At 47.1% G+C, this 23,527-nt stretch overlaps 1 protein-coding gene across 1 annotated transcript in view; it reads left to right on the forward strand.

Moving 5' to 3' along the window:
• TRRAP (transformation/transcription domain associated protein) overlaps window positions 1-23,527 on the forward strand; it is a 98,635-nt gene that overhangs the window by 39,411 nt on the left and 35,697 nt on the right. Inside the window, 16 exon segments of the mRNA XM_070955347.1 lie at window positions 262-408; window positions 1,913-2,032; window positions 3,159-3,446; window positions 5,302-5,439; window positions 6,295-6,407; window positions 8,286-8,423; window positions 15,321-15,469; window positions 15,472-15,509; window positions 18,212-18,268; window positions 18,270-18,389; window positions 18,391-18,409; window positions 18,736-18,860; window positions 18,862-19,002; window positions 19,430-19,510; window positions 19,512-19,535; window positions 20,864-20,869. Of these exon segments, the coding sequence (XP_070811448.1) occupies window positions 262-408; window positions 1,913-2,032; window positions 3,159-3,446; window positions 5,302-5,439; window positions 6,295-6,407; window positions 8,286-8,423; window positions 15,321-15,469; window positions 15,472-15,509; window positions 18,212-18,268; window positions 18,270-18,389; window positions 18,391-18,409; window positions 18,736-18,860; window positions 18,862-19,002; window positions 19,430-19,510; window positions 19,512-19,535; window positions 20,864-20,869 (1,704 nt within the window).

Raw genomic sequence — 23,527 nt, forward strand, 5'->3', positions numbered from 1 at the left:
CCATGGGTTTGCTTAACGACGGCGGCCTTTGCTTAACGACGGCGGCGATTGTTAAATGACCATAGCAGTCCCTTAGTGATTGCCCCACAAAACAAAGGCCATAAAATTGACTGCCACGAGTTACGACCATGATGGGCATGTTTTATCACGGTCATAACTCGAGGTTTTCTGGTATTCCTGTACACTGCTTACATAGAGACATGTGGTGTTATCTGAACATGTCTGGTTGCAAAACTCTGGCCTTCTCCCTTTTACAAACAGGATGTCGAGATAGACATTGAACTGGCTCCCGGAGATCAGACGAGCACCCCGAAAACCAAAGAACTCTCCGAAAAGGACATTGGGAACCAGTTGCACATGTTAACCAATCGCCACGACAAATTCCTGGACTCTCTGCGCGAAGTGAAGGTGAGTTGATGCTCCCCCTGGAATTCCACAGCTGCCTGTTGTAACCAAGGCCCAAGTAGGTGTTATCAGACGCAGTCAGTTCTAAACAAACAGATTTTATTAGAACAGCTGAGAATGAACTCTCATTCTCAGCGTAGTCCAAACTAAATTAAAGCAAATTCTTCATAACACCATTCCTCAGTTTATCACCGACCTTGGGATAATTAGGCAACCTGCCAAAGGCTTTTCTTGGCAACAGTTCAGAAGCAGAAGACGCCGATAAGAAATGAATACAGTGAAACAAGAAGCAATTCTCTCAATGTTGTTTTCCGGCAAAGAGGCCAAGAGCCGTTGCTGCTCTTTTAAGCCTTATGGGAGGAGCCAATCATCTCCTGGCCTTACTCCTGAGTCGTCCTTTTTGCTTCAGCTGCTCTTGCCTTCTGACAGCTCTTCTCATGCGCGCACTAGGAACAGGCTCCTCCTGTTCCTCTGCCTCTCTGCTGTCAGTCTCTGGAGGCTCCAGAGTCCGCACATCACTCCCCGATGGCCCTGGCCCCATCTCTGCCTCTGACGCAGAGCCCTCATCCGGGCCTTCCCCAGCCTCCAGGACTGGCCCATGTTCTTCCTCAGCCTCCTCACTGTCCGACGCTGCAGGCTGCCGGCGGACCATAACAGGGTCCTTTGAAGCATTGGCGCCTGTTCTGTGGTGCTCGCGCTACTAAAACCCCTTTTGGTGGGAGAGAAGTTGCATTGCAGGTCATTCATTAGGGTGTCTCTCATAGCATGTTGGGGTTGTAACCATCCCCCAGTTGGTCTGCTGGGTTATTATAGCAACAACTCTTAGACTTATATTCCGCTTCACAGTGCTTTGAATCCCTCTGTCATTGGTTTACAATGTTAGCACATTGTCCCCGACAATCTGGACCCTCGTTTTACCCATCTCGGAAAGATGGAAGGCTGAGTCAAGCTTGAGCCGGTCAGGATCGAACTCCTGACAGTGGGCAGAGATAGCCTGCAATACTGCATTCTAACCACTGCGCCACCATGGCTTCCTTCTTTCCTGCTTGCTTGCCTGCCTTCCTTCCTTCCTTAGCTATAGCAGACTTATATACCGCTTCACAGTGCTTTACAGCCCTCTCTAAGCTGTTTACAGAGTCAGCCTATTGTCCCCCAACAATCTGGGTCCTCATTTTACCGACCTCGGAAGGATGGAAGGCTGAGTCAACCTTGAGCCGGTCAGGATCGAACTCCTGGCAGTGGGCAGAGTCAGCTTGAAATTCTGCATTCTAACCACTGCGCCACCACGCAGGATGAGATCTCTGGGTTGCTGGTCTCTCATAGCCTTTCCTAGCTCCACGCGCCCCATCCAGATGTGTGGCCTTGAGTAGTTGTAGTAAACCCGCAGGCTCCTGGTTGTAGTTTTAGGGATGGCTTCTCCCTCCTTCATTCTTTCTTCATTCTGGTGGGGTAAATCAGCTTTGTCTTCTTCATCATTGAGTATGACTAACCAGCAGTTTTGTTCCAGACGGGAGCCCTGCTAAGTGCCTTCGTTCAGCTTTGTCACATTTCCACCCCTTTGGCTGAAAAAACTTGGATCCAGCTGTTTTCCAGATTGTGGAAAATCCTTTCAGACAGACAGCAGCATGTGAGTGTCGTTTTGGGGAAAAAAAAAACGGTCATGAAAACTGGTGAAATATTTTGGTTTCTTTCTTTCTTTCTTTCTTTCTTTCTTTCTTTCTTTCTTTCTTTCTTTCTTTCTTTCTTTCCTTCCTTCCTTCCTTCCTTCCTTCCTTCTTCCTTCCTTCCTTCTTCCTTTCATCCTTCCTTCCTTCCTTCCCCTCTCTCTCTTTCTCTTTCTCTTTCTCTTTCTTTCTCTTTCTCTTTTTCTCTTTCTTTCTCTTTCCTTCCTTCCTTCTTTCCTTCTTTCCTTCCCCTCTCTCCCTTTTTCTCTTTTTCTTTCTTTCTCTCTTCTCCTTCCTTCCTTCCTTCCTTCCTTCCTTCCTTCCTTCCTTCCTTCCTTCCTTCCTTCCTTCCTCCCCCCCTCTCTGTTTCTCTTTCTTTCTCTTTCTCATTCTCTTTCTCTTTTCTCTCTCTTTTCCTTCCTTCCTTTCCCTCTCCCTACCTCCCTCTCCCTCCCTCTTTCCCTCTCCCCTCCTTCTCCCTCCTTCCCTCTCTTCCTCTCCTCTTTCTCCTCCTCTCTCTCTTCCCCTCCTTCTCCCTCTCCGAGTTGTCATTTGCAAAGAAAAAAAATAAAATTAAATAAAGGCCCTTCTCCAAGACCAGGAAAGGATTCCGGCCTCAGATGCTATGATTTGCATAAAAGGAACAACATGTTCGCGGGCTGATCGACCGATTGAGCCGATGTGGACGCCGCCAGTTCTACATAGCCTATTGGGGCCAGGCAGAGATAATGCCCTTGATCGATCACGTTTGATCAGTTTGCTGAATCCAAACGATTTGACACAGGCAGCTGAAAGGGAAACGCAAATGCATTTCTTTCAATGGCCAGAGCCGCATTCTGAATAGTGTAAGAGGCGCCGTCCTGCACTTTAGCCCTTTTCCCTCTTGAGAAAAACCGTTTCGGAGTTTTAATGCTCTTCCGGGAGGGATCCAGAGGCAATTTCAACCTCAACGAGACTCGTCTCTCCAATCCCAAAAGAGCAGCTTTTGGCAACCTCCCCGCTGAGAGCGTAATTACTGCTCGCGATGCCAATTTTGCCCTTGGAATAATGGCCGGTTTCCCCCCTCCCCCCCCCCCCTTTTTTTTTTAGGCTCTTGCCGGGGAAATCAGCCCGTTCTTGTGCAGCGGAAGCCACCAGGTGCAGCGCGACTGCCAGCCGAGCGCCTTGAACTGCTTCGTGGAAGCCATGTCCCAGTGCGTGCCCCCCACCCCCATCAGGCCCTGCGTGCTGAAGTACCTGGGGAAGACCCACAACCTCTGGTTCCGCTCCACCCTCATGCTGGAACACCAGGCCTTCGAAAAGGGGCTCAGCCTGCAGATCAAACCCAAACAGACCACGGAGTTTTACGAGCAGGAGAGCATCACTTTGCCCCAACAGGTAGAGCTTCCCCCCCGATTTGGGTTTTCTGTGCTGGAAGTCGGTGGGCATCTGTGCCTACGCCAGGGGGTCAGCAACCTGCAGCTCTGGAGCCGCATGTGGCTTTTTCACCCCTCTGCTGCGTCTCCCTGTCGCTCAAAATATGCGTCACAACAGCCAATGTGTGACACCGGTTGGCACGCGATTTATTGAGTTTTTCAACCGCCAGTAGGCCAACCATGGATAAATCCAAGAAAAGAAAAGTTTCAGAAGAAAACAGAACGTTTAATTCAACTACATATGCTAGTTTTGTGGCTGCTCAGGAAATAGTCAGGCACGGGAAGGGTTTTGTGGCTCCCGGTATTTTCTTTTCTGTGGGAAACGGGTCCAAATGGCTCTTTGAGTGTTTAAGGTTGCAGACTCCTGGCCTAGGCAAAGAAATTACCCATCAAGGGTAGAAAACCTGAGTAGGGGACAGATCAGGGGTGATACTAACTTACCTTTGCTACCGGTTCGCAAATGTGAGCGCGCGTGACACCTCTGCACATGCACAGAACCTTCTGCGCATGTGCAGAGTGTCAAAAATGGGACATGACGACGTCCGGGTGGATGAGTGGGCAGAGCCTCCCGCAGCCACCGCTACCGATTTCCCCAAACCAGATAGAACCGGCTGAATGCCACCACTGGGACAGATGTGAAGCCAGTGGAGCTGCGCAGTGTTTAGAACGAGAGCTGTTTTGGTCCCAAAGGTAACTCTTGCGTCCCCGTCATAATGGTCGCAGTACGAGGCAGTCGCTCAGTGAGGGCCGCCTGAATGCGGCTTCAAAGTCATTTGCAGTTGATGTGACTGGTTAGATCTGGATAAATAAATAAATACATGCCTTAATGCTGCCACACTCTTATGTCTGGATGTTTGAACTTTGTAAGGACCTTAGAGAAGAAGGATGGGTGGGATGGTGGGAAGGAGGGAGAAGGAGGAAGGAAGGAAGGATGGAAGGAGGGAGAGAGGAAGGAAGGCTGTCTTTGAAAAGGAAGAAAGAAAAAAGAAAGAAGACTGATTTTGAAGAGGAAGTGAAGGAAGGGAGAGAAGGAAGCCAGGAAGGAAGCAATAGAGGGAAGAAGAAAGGAAGGCGAGAGGAAGGAAGCCTGTTTTTGAACAGGAAGAAAGAAAAAGGAAGGAAGACAGATTTTGAAGAGGAAGGGAGGAAGGCAAAGAAGGAAGCTAGGAAGAAAGCAATAGATGGAGGAAGAAAGAAAGGGGAGAGGAAGGAAGCCTGTTTTGAACAGGAAGAAAGAAAAAGGAAGGAAGACAGATTTTGAAGAGGAAGGGAGGAAGGGAAAGAAGGAAGCTAGGAAGAAAGCAATAGATGGAGGAAGAAACGAAGGCGAGAGGAAGGAAGACTTTTTGAAAAGGAAGAAAGAAAAAAGATTTTGAAGAGGAAGTGAAGGAAGAAGAATGAGAAGAAGGAAGACGGATTTTGAAGAGGAAGGAAGGGAGAGAAGGAAGCAAGGAAGAAAAGAATAGAAGAAGGAAGAAAGGAAGTAAAGAGGAAGAAAGACTGTTTTTGAAAAGGAAGAAAGAAAAAGGAAGTAAGACAGATTTTGAAGAGGAAGGAAGGAAGGGACAGAAGGAAGCCAGGAAGAAAGGAATAGAGGGAGGAAGAACGGAAGGCGAGAGGAAGGAAGACTGTTTTTGAAAAGGAAGGAAGAAGAGAAAAAGGAAACTGATTTAGAAGAGGGAGGGAGAGAAGGATGGAAGGGAGGAAAGGAAGGGAGGGAGAGAAAGGCACCTTGATGGGTCGACCCAACTTAATTATCAACCCGTCCCTATTGATCTTAGGTTGCCTTTTGTCTTTTTCCTTCCCCCCACCCCCAGGAAATCCTCGACTCGCTGGCAGAATTGTATTGCTTGCTACAAGAAGAGGACATGTGGGCCGGATTGTGGCAGAAACGGTGCAAGTTTCCAGAGACGGCCACCGCCATTGCCTACGAACAGCACGGCTTCTTCGAGCAGGTTGTGTGTGTGTGTGTGTGTGTGTGTGTGTTTAACCAGGCCCTCCCCTCTCGTCTTATCGGGTGAAAAACAAGACCCCAAAAGTCTCCTGGGAGTGAAAACGGGTTGTTGGGGGGGCGCCCCCCGTGCTCCATTTTGGGCCTAGGAGGCCTCCCTGCACTTACCTGGGACCCAAAATGGGGCGCGTGGGGACTCCTGGAAGGGGTGGGGCCAGCCAGCAATTCAACTACTGGTTCACCCGAACCGGCTGAATCCCATCACAGATTATAAGTGTGAAACACGGTGCTAAGTCACTTTTTTCAGCGACATTGAAGAGTCACTAAACAAACTATTATAAGAGCCGAGGTGGCGCAGTGCTTAGGGTGGAGTACTGCAGCTACTTCAGCTGACTGCTAGTTCAGCAGATCAGCGGATCAAATCTCACCAGGCTCAAGGTTGACTCAGCCTTCCATCCTTCCGAGGTGGGTAAAATGAGGACCCAGATTGTTGGGGGGCAATATGCTATTTAGTATACTGTCTTTGGTGTAAGCCGCCCAGAGTCCTCGGAGAGTGGGCGGCATAGAAATACGAATAATAAAAAATAAAATAAATAAAATAAGTGGAAACCCATCCGTAGATCAGAGGGATATCGTCCGGTGGGAAAAACCAGGCCCACACTGTGAAGGTTCCATTAAACGGATTTAATCGCTAAAAGTCCTTCCACAGGAATTATCTCAACTAACCGTAGAGAAAACTGCTAAAGAGTTAGCTAAGGTTCATCAGAATTCAAGGGAAAAGTTGGTTAGTTCGCTTGCGTTTGCTTTTCTTTCGTTCTGGATCTCCGGAGAAACTGAACGGTTTCCTTTCCTTTCAAAGGCTCAGGAAACCTACGAAAAAGCCATGGAGAAAGCTAAGAAAGAACACGAACGGAACAATGCTTCTCCAGCTATTTTTCCTGAATATCAGCTCTGGGAAGACCACTGGATTCGGTACGTCGATTAAATCTGATTGCTCCCCTTTTTAAAAAATAATAATAATATTTTTTTTAAAAGGATGTTGTTATGAACATTTGGGCCTCTGGAGACCCAGAGGGAGATATATGAGGGTTAATCTAAATTTCTGGAAAAAAAAATATTCTAGAAACCCGCAGACTTTGTTCCGTTCCCCGAGGGCCTGTGCCTGCTTTCGGCTTCGCCGTTCCTTGCTTTTTATACTTGAGTGGATTTCCCAAGAAAATCTTTCAACCCACATGAAAGTTGCGATCAGAGAGAGAGAGAGAGAGAGAGAGAGAGAGAGGGAGGGAGGGAGAGAGAGAGAGAGGGAGGGAGGGAGGGAGAGAGAGGGAGGGAGGGAGAGAGAGAGAGGCAGAAGGTGAAAGAGAGAGAAGGAAAGGGAGAGAGAGGGAGGGAGAGAGGGAGGGAGGGAGAGAGAGAGAGGGAGGGAGGGAGAAAGAGAGAGAGGGAGGGAGGGAGAGAGGGAGAGAGGGAGGGAGAGAGAGGGAGGGAGGGAGAGAGAGAGGCAGAAGGTGAAAGAGAAGGAAAGAGGGAGAGAGAGAGAGAGGGAGGGAGAGAGAGAGAGGGAGGGAGAGAGAGAGAGAGAGGGAGGGAGAGAGAGAGAGAGAGGGAGAGAGAGAGGGAGGGAGGGAGGGAGAGAGAGAGAGGCCGGTTTTGTTGTCCCTCATACCACAAACACCGTCCTCAGTGAATATTTCCACCAGTCAAAATGGAGTAGAGTTATAACGGTTTCAGATTCAGATTCCTAAGAAGGGAACAATTGGGAGCGAAAGACGGGAATTGGAGGGAATTGGGAGGGTAACTCCGTTCTTTGAAAGTGTTTTGAGCGAACTCTCTTTGTTCCGGCACTTGGAAGGGTAGAATAATGATAAGGATAGGATAAGCCTTGCCAATATATATATATATATATATATATATATATATATATATATATATATATATATATATTTAACCGGCCTTATTGAATCCTCAATCCAGGAGTGGTGCGGTGGCCTAAAGGTGGAGCTCTCGCCTCACAATCAGGAGGCTGTGTGTTCGATTCTAGGTAAAGGCAGATATTTCTCTCTCTGGGCATGATGAGAATATATCTGCTGAACAAAACTCCACATTGGCGACAGGAAGGGCATCCGGCCAATAATCACTCAGCTCCATTCAGTTGCCCAGACTCCACCCCGCAAGGCATCATGGGGTCATTAAAAGATAATGATTGAATCCTCACTATATGAGAGCCACTTTGGCCTAGTGGTGAAGGCTTCAGGCTAGAAACAAGGAGACTGTGAGTTCTAGTTCCGCTTTAGAAATGAAAGCCGACTGGGGAATTTTGGGTGAATCAGTAGGAGTCTGTGAGTTCTACGGCACAAAAGCCAGCTGGGTGACCTTGGGCCGATCACCAGGAGATGGTGAGTTCTAGTCCTGCCCGAGGCACGAAAAGCTATCTGGGGGCACTTTGGGTCAATCCCCGAGAGTCTGAGATTTCTAGTTCTGTCTTAGGCATCAAAGCTGACTGGGTGACTTTGGAGCAGTCACCAGGAGGTCTTGAGTTCTAGTCCTGACTTAGCCATGAAAGCCAGCTTAGGTGACTGAGACAGTCTCTCTTTCTCTCACAGCCCAATCCACCTCCCAGGATTGTTACCTTCCTTTGGTGGGAAGGTAACAGCCTTCCGTGCGCCTTTATGGGGAGAAAACAGGACCAGGAAGATACGCTGGATATGTCCGCCCCTTGAGTCATTTGTAAAGGCTGGGTACAAATAGATAAGCGAACTGGGTTACAACCGCTAGATTTCCTGCTTTGGATCGGAGAAAAGGTTCCTCTTGACTAGAGAACTGGATTGATGTTGCATTTCTCGTTCCTAGGTGTTCCAAGGAACTGAATCAGTGGGAAGCTCTCACGGAATACGGCCAGTCCAAGGGTCACATAAACCCTTACCTGGTTCTGGAGTGCGCCTGGCGTGTTTCCAACTGGACGGCCATGAAGGAAGCCCTGGTACAGGTGAGCTGCGAACGTGATCAAAGGCTCTGCCCCGTTTTATCTGTGGCGGAAGAGAAGATTCTAAGGCGAAGCCACTCTTGAGTGGGTTTGAATGTCTGCATTTTCAGTGTCTGGATTTTCAAGCTTTCTCTCCACCTTGGCTGGGTGGCTTTTTATTCGCTAAGCTATCCATTCATTCATAGAGGGATGCGGTGGCTCAGTGCCTAAGGTGCTGAGCTTGTCGATCGAAAGGTCGGCAGTTCGGCGGTTCGAATCCCTAGCGCTGCGTTAACGGGGTGAGCCCCCGTGACTTGTCCCAGCTTCTGCCAACCTAGCAGTTCGAAAGCAGGTAAAAAAATGCAAGTAGAAAAAATAGGGACCACCTTTGGTGGGAAGGGAACAGCGTTCCGTGCGCCTTTGGCGTTGAGTCATGCCGGCCACATGACCACGGAGATGTCTTCGGATAGCACTGGCTCTTCGGCTCTGAAACGGAGATGAGCACTGCCCCCTAGAGTCAGGAACGATTAGCACGTATGTCGTTTACCTTTATCAATTCATTTGCCTTTTGTTTCTTAATGCTTCTGCTCTCCCTTACATTTTGTTTATAACTCTCCCGCCCCTACCATCTACCAGGTCGGGCAATCTGTAATTCCACATTCAGTGCCCGCAGATGTACCAGACAGATAACAAAATACCCAGACAGAGGCTGTGCCCTGTTTTTGGTAGGATTATTCCTGATGTAGGAGGGAGCAGCTGGTTTCTCCGGCCATCAGTGCGTAGCCACCCCGCGAGGGACTCATAGGTTTTGTCATCAAGATTTCTTCAAGAGGAGAAAATGCTGATTGAGCACCTGCAGAGGGAATACAGACAAGTGATTTTGCAGCTCGGTGGTCTCGTCTCGTGGCCAGGCAGCTTTTCGGCAGAAGAGGAGAACAGAGAGGGCATATATATATATATACATACAGCGTGTATTTGTACGTGTGTGTAAACACACACACACACGTACAAACACGCGCACTGGCTCAGCGGTTAAATATGCTGAGCTTATCAGCTGCAAAGCTGAGAGCCCGGGTTTGAGACCTCAGCGCCGCGCAATGGAGTGAGCTCCCGTTACTGGCTGCAGCTCCCGCCCGCCTAGCAGTTCAAAAGCATGCAAATGCGAGCAGATGAATACGTACTACTTCGGTGGGAAGGTAACAGTGTTTTTTTTTTCAGTTTTGGGCTCCTGTACTGGCGTTCCTTTGGCTTTTGAATTGGCACAACGAGGAAATTGCCAGATTGTCTGAGAATCGTCAGTATAGAGCTGCAAGGGACCTTAGAGGTCTCCCAGTCCAACCCCCTGTTCAAGCAGGAAACCGTATACCATTTCAGACAAATGATTGTCCAGTCTCTTCTTAAAAACCTCCAGTGGTGGAGCACCCACAACTTCTGGTGGCAAGTTGTTCCACTGGTTAATTGTCCTCACTGTTAGGAAGTTTCTCCTCAATTCCAGGTTGCTTCTCTCCTCGATGAGTTTCCATCCGTTGTTTCTTATCCTGCCTTCAGGTGCCTTGAAAAATAGGTTGTCCTTTGTGGCAGCCTCTCAAATAACTGGAATACTGTATTTTGATCTTTCTTTTATTTCCCTTTTTTAATCTTCCTTTTTGGTTTTTTTTTTGCTTGCTTAAAGCCAGCTTTGGAAGCGGAGGCTCTTAAAATCCCGCTGGCGCTAATTGAGATGTATTTCAGTTTGGATGGCATGGTTTCAAAGGAAAAGTGCATTAGGGATCAGCCAGCCAGTGTTTTATTTCACATCGCCATAGCCTGCAGTGTGGCTATTAGTGGCAGCAAAGATTGGCAACCCAAAAAGGATCAGAAATCAATTCGTTGCGCGTCAAGATTTTAGCTGGGAAAACATTAGCATGTTGCAACAATCCTGAGCCTCGGTGGAGCAAGTGGTTAGAGTGCAGTACTGCAGGCTACTTCTGCTGACTGCCTGCTGCCTGCAATTTGGCAGTTCGAATGTCACCAGGCTCAAGGTTGACTCAGCCTTCCGTCATTCCAAAATCGGTAAAATGAGGACCCAAATTGCTGGGGGGGGGGGCAAGAGGCTGACTCCGTAAAACGCTTGAAGCTTCATATGTTCTGCTATAGCTTGGGAAGGAAGGAAGGAAAGAAGGAAGGAAAAGTAAGGAAGATATTTCTCTCTAGGCACAATGAGAATATATATGCTGAATAATATTCCGCATTGGCGACGGGAAGGGCATCCTTTGCGGTATCCTTCTCCCAGGAGTGGGGTGGGAATGGAGATTTTGAAATAACTTTTCCCCAGGAGCGGGGAGGGAATGGAGATTTTGAAATATCTTTTCCCCAGGAGTGGGGAGGGAATAGGGATTTTGCAGTATCCCTCCCCCCGGGAGTGGGTTGGGAATGGAGATTTTGCAGTATCCTTCCCCTGGAGTGGGGTGGGGATGGAGATTTTGCAATATCCTTCCCCCAGGAGTGGGGTGGGAATGGGGATTTTGCAGTATCCTTCCCCCAGGAGTAGGGTGGGAATGGGGATTTTGCAGTATCCTTCCCCCAGGAGTGGGGTGGGAATGGGGATTTTGCAGTATCCTTCCCCCAGGAGTAGGGTGGGAATGGGGATTTTGCAGTATCCTTCCCCCAGGAGTAGGGTGGGAATGGGGATTTTGCAGGATCCTTCCCCCCAGGAGTGGGTTGGGAATGGAGATTTTGAAATATCTTTCCTCCAGGAGTGGGGAGGGAATGGGGATTTTGCAGTATCCCTCCCCCCCAGGAATGGGTTGGTAATGGAGATTTTGTAGTATCCTTCCGCTGGAGTAGGGTGGGGATGGAGATTTTGCAGTATCCTTCCCCCAGGAGTGGGATGGGAATGGAGATTTTGAAATATCTTTTCCCCAGGAGTGGAGAGGGAATGGGGATTTTGCAGTATCCTTCCGCTGGAGTAGGGTGGGGATGGAGATTTTGCAATATCCTTCTCCCAGGAGTGGGGTGGGAATGGAGATTTTGCAATATCCTTCCCCCAGGAGTGGGATGGGAATGGAGATTTTGAAATATCTTTTCCCCAGGAGTGGGGAGGGAATGGGGATTTTGCAGTATCCCTCCCCCCAGGAATGGGTTGGGAATGGGATTTTGCAGTATCCTTCCCCTGGAGTGAGGAGGGAATGGAGATTTTGCAGTATCCTTCCCCTGCCACGCCCACCAAGCCACGCCCACAGTACCGGTAGTAAAAATAATTTGAATTCCACCACTACTTAAAATCTGCTTGTCCCAGACGGCACACCGTTGCACCCTGTAGCTAAGTCATCTCCACCCTTGAAATGGAGCGTGTTTATTGGCCTCTCAACCCGAACTCTGCACGCGAACCGTTTAGGTGAAATTTGAGATAAGTAACCGCTAAGAGAGAAAGGCTGATTTTCAAAACACGGCTTCTCTTCACTAAACCCCTAATTCAGGCCTGCTGAGATATTTGAGAACTTCAAATATAATGGTGCTTTAAAAAAAAAAAAAAAAAAAAACCCGAAACAACAACAAGAAGCCCCTTTGTATAGCTTGCTCAAATGTATATTTCAAGCAGGTTCTTATCGTGAATCTATCCAAGGAACTCCACCAAGAACCCAGCGGAACCATCCTTAAGCTAAATAATACTTCAGTTTAAGTGGATGCGGCATTAGAGGCACTAATATATATATATATATATATATAAGCTTTGTGTCATTACACACAGCTGTGTGATAGTGATACTCCTGTTATTTTCTCAGTTGTGCTGCAAAGTTTGGGAAGCGATAACCTGTATGTATTTGAATCTCTGCCCTGCAGGGAAGTAGACTTAGACTTAGAATAACGTTATTGTCGCGTTGAATGTACCCCAATGGGCATACATTAAAACGACATTTGGTTGCAGGCAGCTCTCAGAGAGTCACCACCTCCAATATACACTATGTAAACATGACAAAACAAATAAATAAATACAAAATTAGGCATATCTTCTTTTAATGACCCCATTAATCCTTTGTGGGGTAGATTTCTGGGCAACTGAATGGAGCTGAGTGATTACTGGCCGAATGCCCTTCCTGTCGCCAGTGCGGAGTTATATTCAGCAGATATATTCTCATTGTGCCGAGAGAGAGAGAGAGAGAGAGAGAGAGAGAGAGAGAGAGAGGGAGAAAGAAATATCTGCTTCTACCTAGGATCGAACTCACAGCCTCCTGATTGTGAGGCAAGAGCTCCACCTCTAGGCCACTGCACCATTCACCCCGGGAGACACTGCGACCGTCATAGAATAGAACAGAATAGAATTCTTTATTGGCCAAGTGTGATTGGACACACAAGGAATTTGTCTTGGTGCATCTTCTCTCCGTGTACATAAAGGGAAAGATACGTTCTTCAAGAATCATAAGGTACAACACTTAATGATAGTCATAGGGTACAAATAAGAATAGAGAAGAGAGGAGAGGAGAGAAGAGAAGAGAAAAGAAGAGAGAAGAGAAGAGAAGAGAAGAGAAGAGAAGAGAAGAGAAGAGAAGAGAAGAGAAGAGAATTCTTTATTGGCCAAGGGTGATTGGACACACAAGGAATTTGTCTTTGGTGCATATTCTCTCCGTGTACATAAAAGATACGTTCTTCAAGAATCATAAAGTACAACACTTAATGATAGTCATAGGGTACAAATAAGCAATCAGGAAACAATATCAATATAAATCGTAAGGATACCAGCAACAAAGTTACAGTCATGCAATCATAAGTGGGAGGAGATGGGTGATAGGAACGATGAGAAGATTAATAGTAGTGCAGACTTAGTGAATAGTTTGACAGTGTTGAGGGTATTAGTTGTTTAGCAGAGTGATGGCGTTCGGGAAAAAACTGTCCTTGTGTCTAGTTGTTCTGGTGTGCAGTGCTCTATAGCCTCGTTTTGAGGGTAGGAGTTGAAACAGTTTATGTCCAGGATGCGAGGGGTCTGTAGATATTTTCCCAGCCCTCTTTTTGACTCGGGCAGTATCCAGGTCCTCAATGCAAGGCAGGTTGGTAGCCATGGTTTTTTCTGCAGTTCATAAATGGGAGCCTGATGCCAAGGATCTGAATTTTGAACATGTTCCCGTAGGGATGCTGCAACAGTCCTAAGTCCCTTTTTTCAGTGTCGTCGTATCTTTGAACGGTCGCTAAACGAACTGTTGAAGCTGCCTACCGTGGAGAAGGCTGATTCCTGATGAGAATTATGCCGCCTGTGCTTCTAATAGAGGTCCAAATAATTCGAAAGAAATTTTGTCCTTCAACGAGGAAGGAACCGCTTCATCACGATAAGCCAACCCTGAACCTGGAAGCTGCTTTTTTTTTTTTTCCCCTGCACAATTTTCTTCCCCCCCCCTGCACAATTAAGAACAGAGGGCCAATATATTTATTTTCCTTTAAAAGAACAGGAACTCCCCAGGGAGACGCCAAAACCCTTCGGATACCTCTGAAGATAATTTTATAACAAGTGTATTTGGGCGGCTGGGATTTGTTCTACGTTTGTCTGTGTGTGTATATACCCTCGACTGCAGCTGTGCAGTAAAGAATAAATTGCTGGGTAGGCTTAAGAGGCCTTGAATTGCCAGCCGAGTGAATAGATCATTTGTGACAGCTCCTCTTCGTGCGGTCGGCTTGCGAGCTAAAAGGATGCGACAGCCCCCGGGATTTTTGGACTTTCTCTCAATGGAGAGAATGAGAGATGTTCGATCATGGAAGATTTTATTAATGAACTCCAGAGGGGAGGGTGAAACCCCCCTTCCCCTCCCCCCCCAAAAAAAAACCTGGGGTATAAACTGAGCTGCTCTGATTTTCTTCTGAGTTCCTTTTTTTTTTCCCCCCTTAAAAAAAAAAAAGAAGACATTCCATAAACGCAATTTTGCAGAGCGTAATTATCTTAATGCTGCCGGTTTGCCTCGATGGGTTTTCCCTGGTAGGTCGTTTAATGTCCATTTAAAGGAGACACGGTGGCTCAGTGGTTAAGATGCTGAGCTTGTCGATGGAAAGCTTGGCAGTTCAGAGGTTCGAATCCCTGGTGCCGCGTAACGGGGTGAGCTCCCGTGACTTGTCCCGGCTTCTGCCAACCTAGCAGGTTGAAAGCACGTAAAAAAATGCAAGTTGAAAAATAGGGGCCACCTTTGGTGGGAAGGGAACAGCGTTCCGTGCGCCTTTGGCGTTGAGTCATGCCGGCCACATGACCACGGAGACGTCTTCGGACAGCGCTGGCTCTCCGGCTTTGAAACAGAGATGAGCACCGCCCCCTAGAGTCGGGAACAACTAGCAGATATGTGCGAGGGGAACCTTTACCTTTAATTATCTTAATGCTGCTAGTTTGTCTTGATGAGCTTTCCCTGGTAGGTCGTTTAATGTCCAGGTGGTCCTCGGCTTAACGACCACAACCGAGCCCCCAAATTTCGAGACATTGGTTCAGCGAGCTGTGCCCCGTTTTACGACCTTCCTGGCCACCGTTGTGAAGTGAACCACCGCAAGCGGATAAGTTAGTCATCCGGTTGTTAAGTGAATCTGGATTCCCCATGGACTTGGCATTTTGACTTGATGACAAAAAAGAAAAAGAGAGAGATAAAATGGAACGTGACTCACTTAACAACCGCCTTGCTTAGCATCGGAAAGTCTGGTCCCAGTTGTGGTCTTAAGTCAAGGACTACCTGGAATATATCGAAACCGATTTCCTTAGCTCTTTCTCAATGGTTTTTGAGTAATTTTCCTGAGCTGTTAAACAATTAGACTTAATTGAATGAAAGGGAAAGGGGAAAAAAAACCCCAAGAACCTTTGATGCAATTAATGTAAGTCACAATTTCATTTTATGTCTAAAATCATCCAGTGTTTCTTCTTGGGGGGGGGAATTCCCTCACTCCTGACACCTTTTCTATGCTCTTTTTTTTGCCCCAAGGTGGGAACTCAGTTGCCCCAAAGAGATGGCATGGAAAGTCAACATGTACCGGGGATATTTGGCCATTTGCCACCCTGACGAACAGCAGCTGAATTTCATCGAGCGCCTGGTGGAAATGGCTAGCGGCTTGGCCATCCGAGAATGGCGAAGACTTCACAGGTGGTGTCTCACGTCCACACCCCACTCCTTCAGGTAAGACCGGCTGATTTCTGGAGATGCCCAAGTCTCTCAAACTCTTAAAACCCAAGAGACACACGCTAAGGTACTTCTAAGTAGCTTCCTTTATTGCAGGGGTGTCTTAACTCGCGTTGTCACGGCAGCGTCACGTAAGGTATCACGACTTTCCCCCCTTCCCTAAACTGGGTGTGGGCGTCGCCAGCGCATGATGCATCCGGCCCGCGAGTTTGACGGCCCTGCTTTATGGTTCCTCACCTACAGACAGAATCTTGCCAAGCTAAAGCAGACTACTTGCTCCGTAAAACAGAAGACTCTGGGAACCGTTGAGGAGGAGCTGTCTTCACCCTCTTTCTCATACACAAACTATCTAAAACTGCATTGTCTCTCGCTTCCCTGGAATGCAGCCCCTCCCTTCTGGAATCCAGGCCACATTCCACCACACCACGTCTTTCGCAAAGGTTTATCCTTTAACTTACAGAATAAGAGCGAATAACGAAACATGGAGGATTTTTGTCCCATGTGTTTTGCAAAAATTATTCTGGGATAAGGGGATAGGTCATTCCAGAGGGCGGGTGCTGCCTCAGAGAAGGCTCTCCCCCTGGGGGTCTCCAGCCGACACTGTCTGGCCGATGGCACCCTGAGGAGGCCCTCTCCTCAGGGTGGAGGAGGCCTCTCCGGTCGGTGGGAGGCTATTGGTGGCAGAAGGTGGTCTTGCAGATACTCCGGCCCTAAGCCATGGAGCGCTTTAAAGGTGGTTACCAACACCTTGAAGCATGCCCGGAAGACCACAGGAAGCCAGTGCAGCTTGCGCAGGAGAGGTGTCACATGTGAGCGCCCCGTCGCTCCCATAATCCCCCACGCGGCCGCATTTTGGACTAACTGTAGCCTCCGGGTGCACCCCAAGGGGAGCCCCATGTAGGGGACTCCCTACGCACGGTCACTCAAGCACTCGTCACTTCCCGCCTGAAGTCCAGGCGGGAAGTGACGAGTGCTTGAGTGACCGTGCGTAGGGAGTCCTATGTCAACTACATCTGCTAGTTTTGTGGCCACTCAAGAAATAGTCAGGCACGGGAAAGGTTTTGTGGCTCCCGGTGTTTTCTTTTCTGTGGGAAAGGGATCCAAATGGCTCTTTTGAGCGTTTAAGGATACAGACCCCCTGTCTTAACCAGAGGAAGAAAGCACGCAGAGAGCAGAGCTTTTCCCAAATTTGTAGGCTCTTGATTTAGAGCCGAACGGGTTCTTCGAATTTATGGGTGGTTTCTTCGGCAAACTTTGGTTTCAGCCAAGAGTGGCTAAGAGGGATGGGTGACCTCAATCGTCTTCCCATTATTAGATTGCTTAGGTGGGCTGTGAATGACAAGTTAGCAACACGGCAATGAAGCTACTCCGCAGTAATTACTTTTCTCTCCCTCCCCCCCCCCTCCCCAAGATCAGATAGTGGGTGATTAAGCACCTGCCTGGAAATTAAATTTATATGATGAATGGGGGGTAGGAAGAAGGTGAAGCTCTTGTGGGGAGCTGATACCATGGCAATTATGGGTGAGTGGGGAGAAGGAGGCTACTTGGCTTAATTTATTTTATTCCCAGAGATTTGTGCCCCAAGTCTAACTTTGGGGGTACGAGAGAGAGTTCCCTGAGTTCGTTGATGAATAGCTCGCACGAGTCTTATCGTTCTCGAAGGAGGTCTTGCAAATGGCTTATATCAGTTTACTGTCTCTCTGGGATTTGAATTCCAGCAAATGTTCATATGTCTGCTGGGACTTAGCTCTCTGTTACGTAGAATCTCTCTCTCTCTCTCTCTCTCTCCCTGAAACAGCTAGGGAAATGTTGCTGGTTTCTGTGCCTAGTGAGTAAAGTTACTCCTAATGGACTGAGTCGGTTTTTGTTGCAACTTGAGCAGTAGCTGCGTTGGAATTGGTTAAGGTGTGAGTGAAGTAAGGAAATAGGATGTAGAATATAGAAAATACGGAAGGTATAATGATAAATATGTTGGATTTAACTTTCTTCTCCTTCTTCCTCTTCCTCGCCTCCTCATCCTACCCCTCCCCCTCCCGCTCCCCTCTCCCTTCTTTTCTTCCTCCTTCATCTTCGTGTTTGCTTCATCTTTTTCTTCTTCCTTCTCCTTCTTCCCCATCTTTCTTCTTCTCCTTCTCCTTCTCCTTCTCCTTCTCCTTCTCCTTCTCCTTCTTCTTCTCCTCCTCCTCCTCCTCCTCCTCCTCCTCCTCCTCCTCCTCCTCCTCTTCCTCCTCCGCCTCTCCCCTCCTCCTTCTTTTCTTCTTCCTCCTCCTTCTTTTCCTCCTCCTCCTTCATCTTCATCTTTGTCTTCATCTTTTTCTTCTTCCTCCTCTCCTCCTCCTTCTTCTTCCTTCTTCCCCCATCCTCCTCTTCCTTCTTCTTCCCCTCCCCCTCCCCTTTTCTTCCTCCTTTTCCTCCTCCTCCTCCTTCGTCTTCGTCTTCATCTTTTTCTTCCTCCTCCTCCTCCTTCTTCCTCCTTCTTCCCCCATCCTCCTCCTCCTTCTTCTTCCCCTCCTCCTCCTTCTTCTTCTCCTCCTCCTCCCCTCTCCTCCTCCCCTCCCTCTCCTCCTTCTTTTCTTTCTCCTCCTCCTCCTCCTCCTCCTCCTCCTCCTCCTCCTCCTCCTCCTCCTCCTCCTCCTCCTTCTTCCCCATTTTCTCTTCCTTCCTCCTCTTCCTCTACCTCCCCCCCCTCCCTCCCCCAGGCTGCCCAGCAGATCATCGAACTCCAAGAGGCTGCCCAAATCAACGCAGGGTTGCAGCCCGGCCAACCTCGGACGGAACAACAGCCTCCACGACATGAAAACCGTGGTGAAGACGTGGAGGAACCGGCTGCCCATCGTGTCCGATGACCTGTCTCACTGGAGCAGCATTTTCATGTGGCCGGCAGCATCATTATCAAGGTGAGAGATCCTCCCTTTGGCCTTCGGAATTTCTGCCTGTTCGGGAAGCCCAAAGAAAACCTTTCCCAGCCGACTTTTCAGCAAAGTCGGCAGGGAAACCCGGATTTGCTTAATGACTACGTGACTCGCCCAAACGACCGCTTAACCACCAGGTCGAAAATGCTCATAACATTGAGCACAGCTCCCGTAGCTCTCTTGCTTAGCAACGGGAATTCTGGGTACCAATGGCGGTCGTAGGCCGAGGACTAACGGTAGATGCTTATATTCAATTCTGGTGTGTCACGATGTTTCTAAAAAAAACCTCCCTCTCTTAACCGCGCTTCCAGCCATCGTGAGCGCCTACGAGAACAGCGCCCAACACGACCCGAGTTCGAACAACGCCATGTTGGGCGTTCACGCCTCGGCTTCCGCCATTATCCAGTACGGCAAGATCGCTCGGAAACAAGGCCTGGGTGAACGTGGCTTTGGACATCCTGAGCCGCATTCACACCATTCCCACGGTGCCCATCGTGGATTGCTTCCAGAAGATTCGACAGCAAGTCAAATGCTACCTCCAGCTCGCTGGTGTGATGGGCAAAAACGAATGTATGCAGGTACAGAAGCCGTGTTCTCTAGATAGGGGTTTTTCCATCTTGGCAGAGGCGTGGACTTCAACTCCCAGAATCCCCCAGCCTGCATCCTTTAAGACATGTGGTCTTCAACTCCCAGAATCCCCCAGCCTGCATGCTTTAAGACATGTGGACTTCAACTCCCAGAATCCCCCAGCCTGCATGCTTTAAGGACATGTGGACTTCAATTCCCAGAATCCCCCAGTCTGCATGCTTTAAGATGTGGACTTCAACTCCCAGAATCCCCAGAATATATATATATAATATATATATATATATATATATATATTATATATATTATATATATATATATATATATATATACATTATATATATATATATATATATATATATATATATATATATACCTATATATATTGCAAATCTTGTTGTGTCCAAATCTTTCCGACAGGGCCTGGAGGTGATCGAGTCCACCAACTTGAAGTATTTTACCAAGGAAATGACGGCCGAATTCTACGCGTTGAAGGGGATGTTTTTTAGCGCAGATTAACAAGTATGTACGCCGGGTGAAACGTGACTGCAACAACCTCTGAAAATGTGTGTCAACAACACACCAGGATTTAGAGGCTCACTTCGTTTTCTTAATTCTCGAAGTTTCTGTGTGCCAAGCGAGAACTTCAGCGTGGGGCAGTGAATCATCATAATAATAATAATTACTTGCACCCTAGGCAGTAGTGGAGGAAGATGGAGTGGTTCCTGCCCACTTCTTCGTTTAGCCTTTTACTTGTGTTTCAGAAGTTAAAATTAGATGCAATAGAAGAATACCGTATTTTACAGAGTATAAGACACTCCGGAGTATAAGACGCACCTTAGTTTCTGGGGAGGAAAATGGGGGGGGGGGGGGAAAATCTGCCTAACAGGTATTCATCTGGCTATCGTCCTTAGCTTGGTCAGCTTCAGCTAGTTTGCTGGTTGTGAACGCACGCAGGCTCCGTTGGGGCTGATAAGCAGCTTCAAAAGCACAGCTGAACATCAGAATCACTAAGAGATTGTGAGTTCTAGTCTTTCCCTAGGCCTGAAAGCTAGTAGGGTGACTTTGCTCAATCACCAGGAGACTGAGTTCTAGTTTTGCCCTAGGAATGAAAGCCACCTGGGTGACTTTGGGCCAATCACCAGGAGACAGGGAGTTCTAGTGCCGCCTTAGGCATGAAAGCCACCTGGGTGACTTTGGGGCCCATCACCAGGAGACAGGGGAGTTCTAGTCTTTCCCTAGGCCTGAAAGCTAGTAGGGTGACTTTGCCCAATCACCAGGAGACTGTGAGTTCTAGTCTTGCCCTAGGAATGAAAGCCACCTGGGTGACTTTGGGCCAATCACCAGGAGTTCTAGTGCCGCCTTAGGCATGAAAGCCAGCTGGGTGACTTTGAGCCCATCACCAGGAGACAGGAGTTCTAGTCTTTCCCTAGGCCTGAAAGCTAGTAGGGTGACTTTGCCCAATCACCAGGAGACTGTGAGTTCTAGTCTTGCCTTAGGCATGAAAGCCAGCTGGATGAGTTTGGGCCAATCACCAGGAGACTGTGAGTTCTAGTCTTGCCCTAGGAATGAAAGCCACCTGGGTAACTTTGGGCCAAGCACCAGGAGACTGGGAATTCTAGTCCTGCCTTAGGCATGAAAGCCAGCTGGGTGACTCTGGGCCAAGCACCAGGAGACTGTGAGTTCTAGTCCCGCCTTAGGCATGAGAACCAGCTGGGTAACTTTGGGCCAAGCACCAGGAGACGGGGAGTTCTAGTGCCGCCTTAGGGCATGAAAGCCAGTTGGGTGACTTTGGGCCAATCACTCTCTCTCAGTCCAACCCACCTCACGAGGTTGTTGTGGGGAAATTAGGAGGAGGAAGTTGGGTTGGATATATCCGCCACCTTGAGTTGTTTGTGAAAATAATAAAGGCGGGATAAGATAAATAAAATAAAAATAACTCTTGATCATAGAGGCTGGAACTGGGCTTTGCAGCCTGCAGATTTTCCCACCTAGGGTTTGCTGGTTCATTTGTTTAATTTAAAAAAACTTTTGAAGAAAGCCCAGCTCAGCTCTTCGTACGCCCATCCCCCTCTCCTTACATCTTTGTGGAGAGACAACCCATCTTTCCTTCTTTCCCCTTCAAAACACTTTGCGGCCGGACTGCGAGACTTTTCGCTATCACATTTTTCAGAATCTGTCCATCATTTAAAATTCTCGGAAGCCAAAGTTGAACATTCAGACGATGCTATTTGCAAGCGTTGAAGGCAAAAGATTGTAAAACTGGAGGGGGAAAAAAAAATACAACATCGCAATTTGCACAGGGTCGAGGCAATCCGTATCCTCTCTTGGGAAAACAGAGAATTTTAAATCGGGGAAAAGGCCAATTAGTTGAGCCAGAAAAGTGCGATAACCTCTTTCCTTTTAAACCAAGCCCAGGAGCCGTGTTCAGGCATTTCCTCTGCGGAGGAAGGGCGGTTTAAATAATTTATATGACCTGCCTGTCTGTCCCGGTTTGGGGCAAGGTATAATCTTCAAACATCACTTCACCTTGTCTCTTGTCAAAGAAGAAAGAAAGAAAGAAAGAAAGAAAGAAAGAAAGAAAGAAAGAAAAGAAAGGAAAGAAAGAAAAGAAAGAAAGAAAGAAAGAAAGAAGAAGAAAGAAAGAAGAAGAGGAAGGAAGAAGGAAGGAAGGAGGGAAGGAAGGAAGGAAGGAAGGAAGGGAAAAAACCTTACATAGAGGGAACCGGAGACCTGGTTTTTTTCTATTTTATATTGTCAAGATGCTTCATTAAAACCTAGATTGAGTTGTGATCCTTGGCTAGCCTGTAAAAGAAGAAAGAAAGAAAGAAAAAGAAAGAAAGAAAGAGAAGAAAGAAAGAGAAAGAAAGAGGAAGAAAGAAAGAAAGAAGAAAGAAAGAAAGAAGAAGGAAGGAAGGAAGGAAGGAAGGAAGGAAGGAAGGAAGGAAGGAAGGAAACCTTACATACAGGGAACTGGAGATCTGGTTTTTTTCTATTTTATACTATCAAGATGTTTCGCTAAAACCTAGATTGAGTTGTGATCCTTGGCTAGCCTGTGAAAGAAGAAAGAAAGAAAGAAAGAAAGAAAAAGAAGAAAAAGAAAGAAGAAAGAAAAAAAGAAAGAAAGAAAGAAGAAGGAAGGAAGGAGGGGAAGGAAGGAAGGAAGGAAGGAAGGAAGGAAGGAAGGAAGGAAGGGAACAAACCTTACATACAGGGAACTGGAGATCTGGTTTTTTTCTATTTTATACTATCAAGATGTTTCGCTAAAACCTAGATTGAGTTGTGATCCTTGGCTAGCCTGTGAAAGAAGAAAGAAAGAAAAGAAAGAAAGAAAGATGAAGGAAGAAGGAAGGAAGGAAGGAAGGAAGGAAGGAAGGAAGGAAGGAAGGAAGGGAACAAACCTTACATACAGGGAACTGGAGATCTGTTTTTTTTTTCTATTTTATACTGTCAAGATGTTTCGCTAAAACCTAGATTGAGTTGGTTGGCTTGCCTGTGGAAGAACCAGGATTCGGAGTTTATTCGGAGAGAAGGCTCACTCAGTTTTGCAAGCCACTCAGCACTGGAGACCAGGGGGGGATTAAAGAGTTATCAAAAGTGCTTGTGATCGAAAACGCCCAGATGGGAGGCAGAAATGGAAGCAGGAGCAGCAGCAGCAGCTTTAAGACAAATCCAGTGGTTGAGCCGTCAAAAGGAGAAATACGGCCAGCCATTTATCAGCTTGTTTGGGAATAAGTTGTAACGGCTTTGCAAGAGTCTGGGATGCTTGAAAGCCCGTTAGCCGGAAAGGAGAAGACGAAGAAGACGGAACTGAGTTAATATCGAGGCTAATTAGCTCTTTAATAAGCTATTTGACAGGGCTATTTTGCATTTGGTGATGTGTTTTCAGCCAGTCTCGTCCGCTTTTTTTTCTTTTCTTTTTCCATGGGAGACAAATTCCTTGTGTGTCTAATCACTCTTGGCCACTCTTATTCTATTCTATTCTATTCTATTCTATTCTATTCTATTCTATTCTAATTCTATTCTATTCTATTCATTCCATTCCATTCCATTCCATTCCATTCCATATTTTCTATTCTATTCTATTCTATTCTATCTATTCTATTCTATTCTATTCTATTCTATTCTATTCTATTCTATTCTATTCTATTCTATTCTATTCCATTCCATTCCATTCCATTCCATTCCATTCCATTCCATATTTTCTATATTCTATTCTATCTATTCTATTCTATTCTATTCTATTCTATTCTATTCTATTCTATTCTATTCTATTCATTCCATTCCATTCCATTCCATTCCATTCCATTCCATTCCATTCCATTCCATATTTTCTATTCTATTCTATTCTATTCTATTCTATTCTATTCTATTTCTATTCTATTCTATTCTACTTCTACTCTACTCTACTCTACTCTACTCTACTCTACTTCTACTCTACTCTACTCTACTCCACTCCCACTCCACTCCACTCCACTCCACTCCACTCCACTCCAGTCTCATTCCATATTTTCTATT

Source organism: Pituophis catenifer, unplaced genomic scaffold, assembly GCF_029215685.1.
Source record: "Pituophis catenifer annectens isolate HBS135680 unplaced genomic scaffold, rPitCat1.0.hap2 SCAF_16, whole genome shotgun sequence".
NCBI classification, from domain to species: Eukaryota; Metazoa; Chordata; class Lepidosauria; order Squamata; family Colubridae; genus Pituophis; species Pituophis catenifer.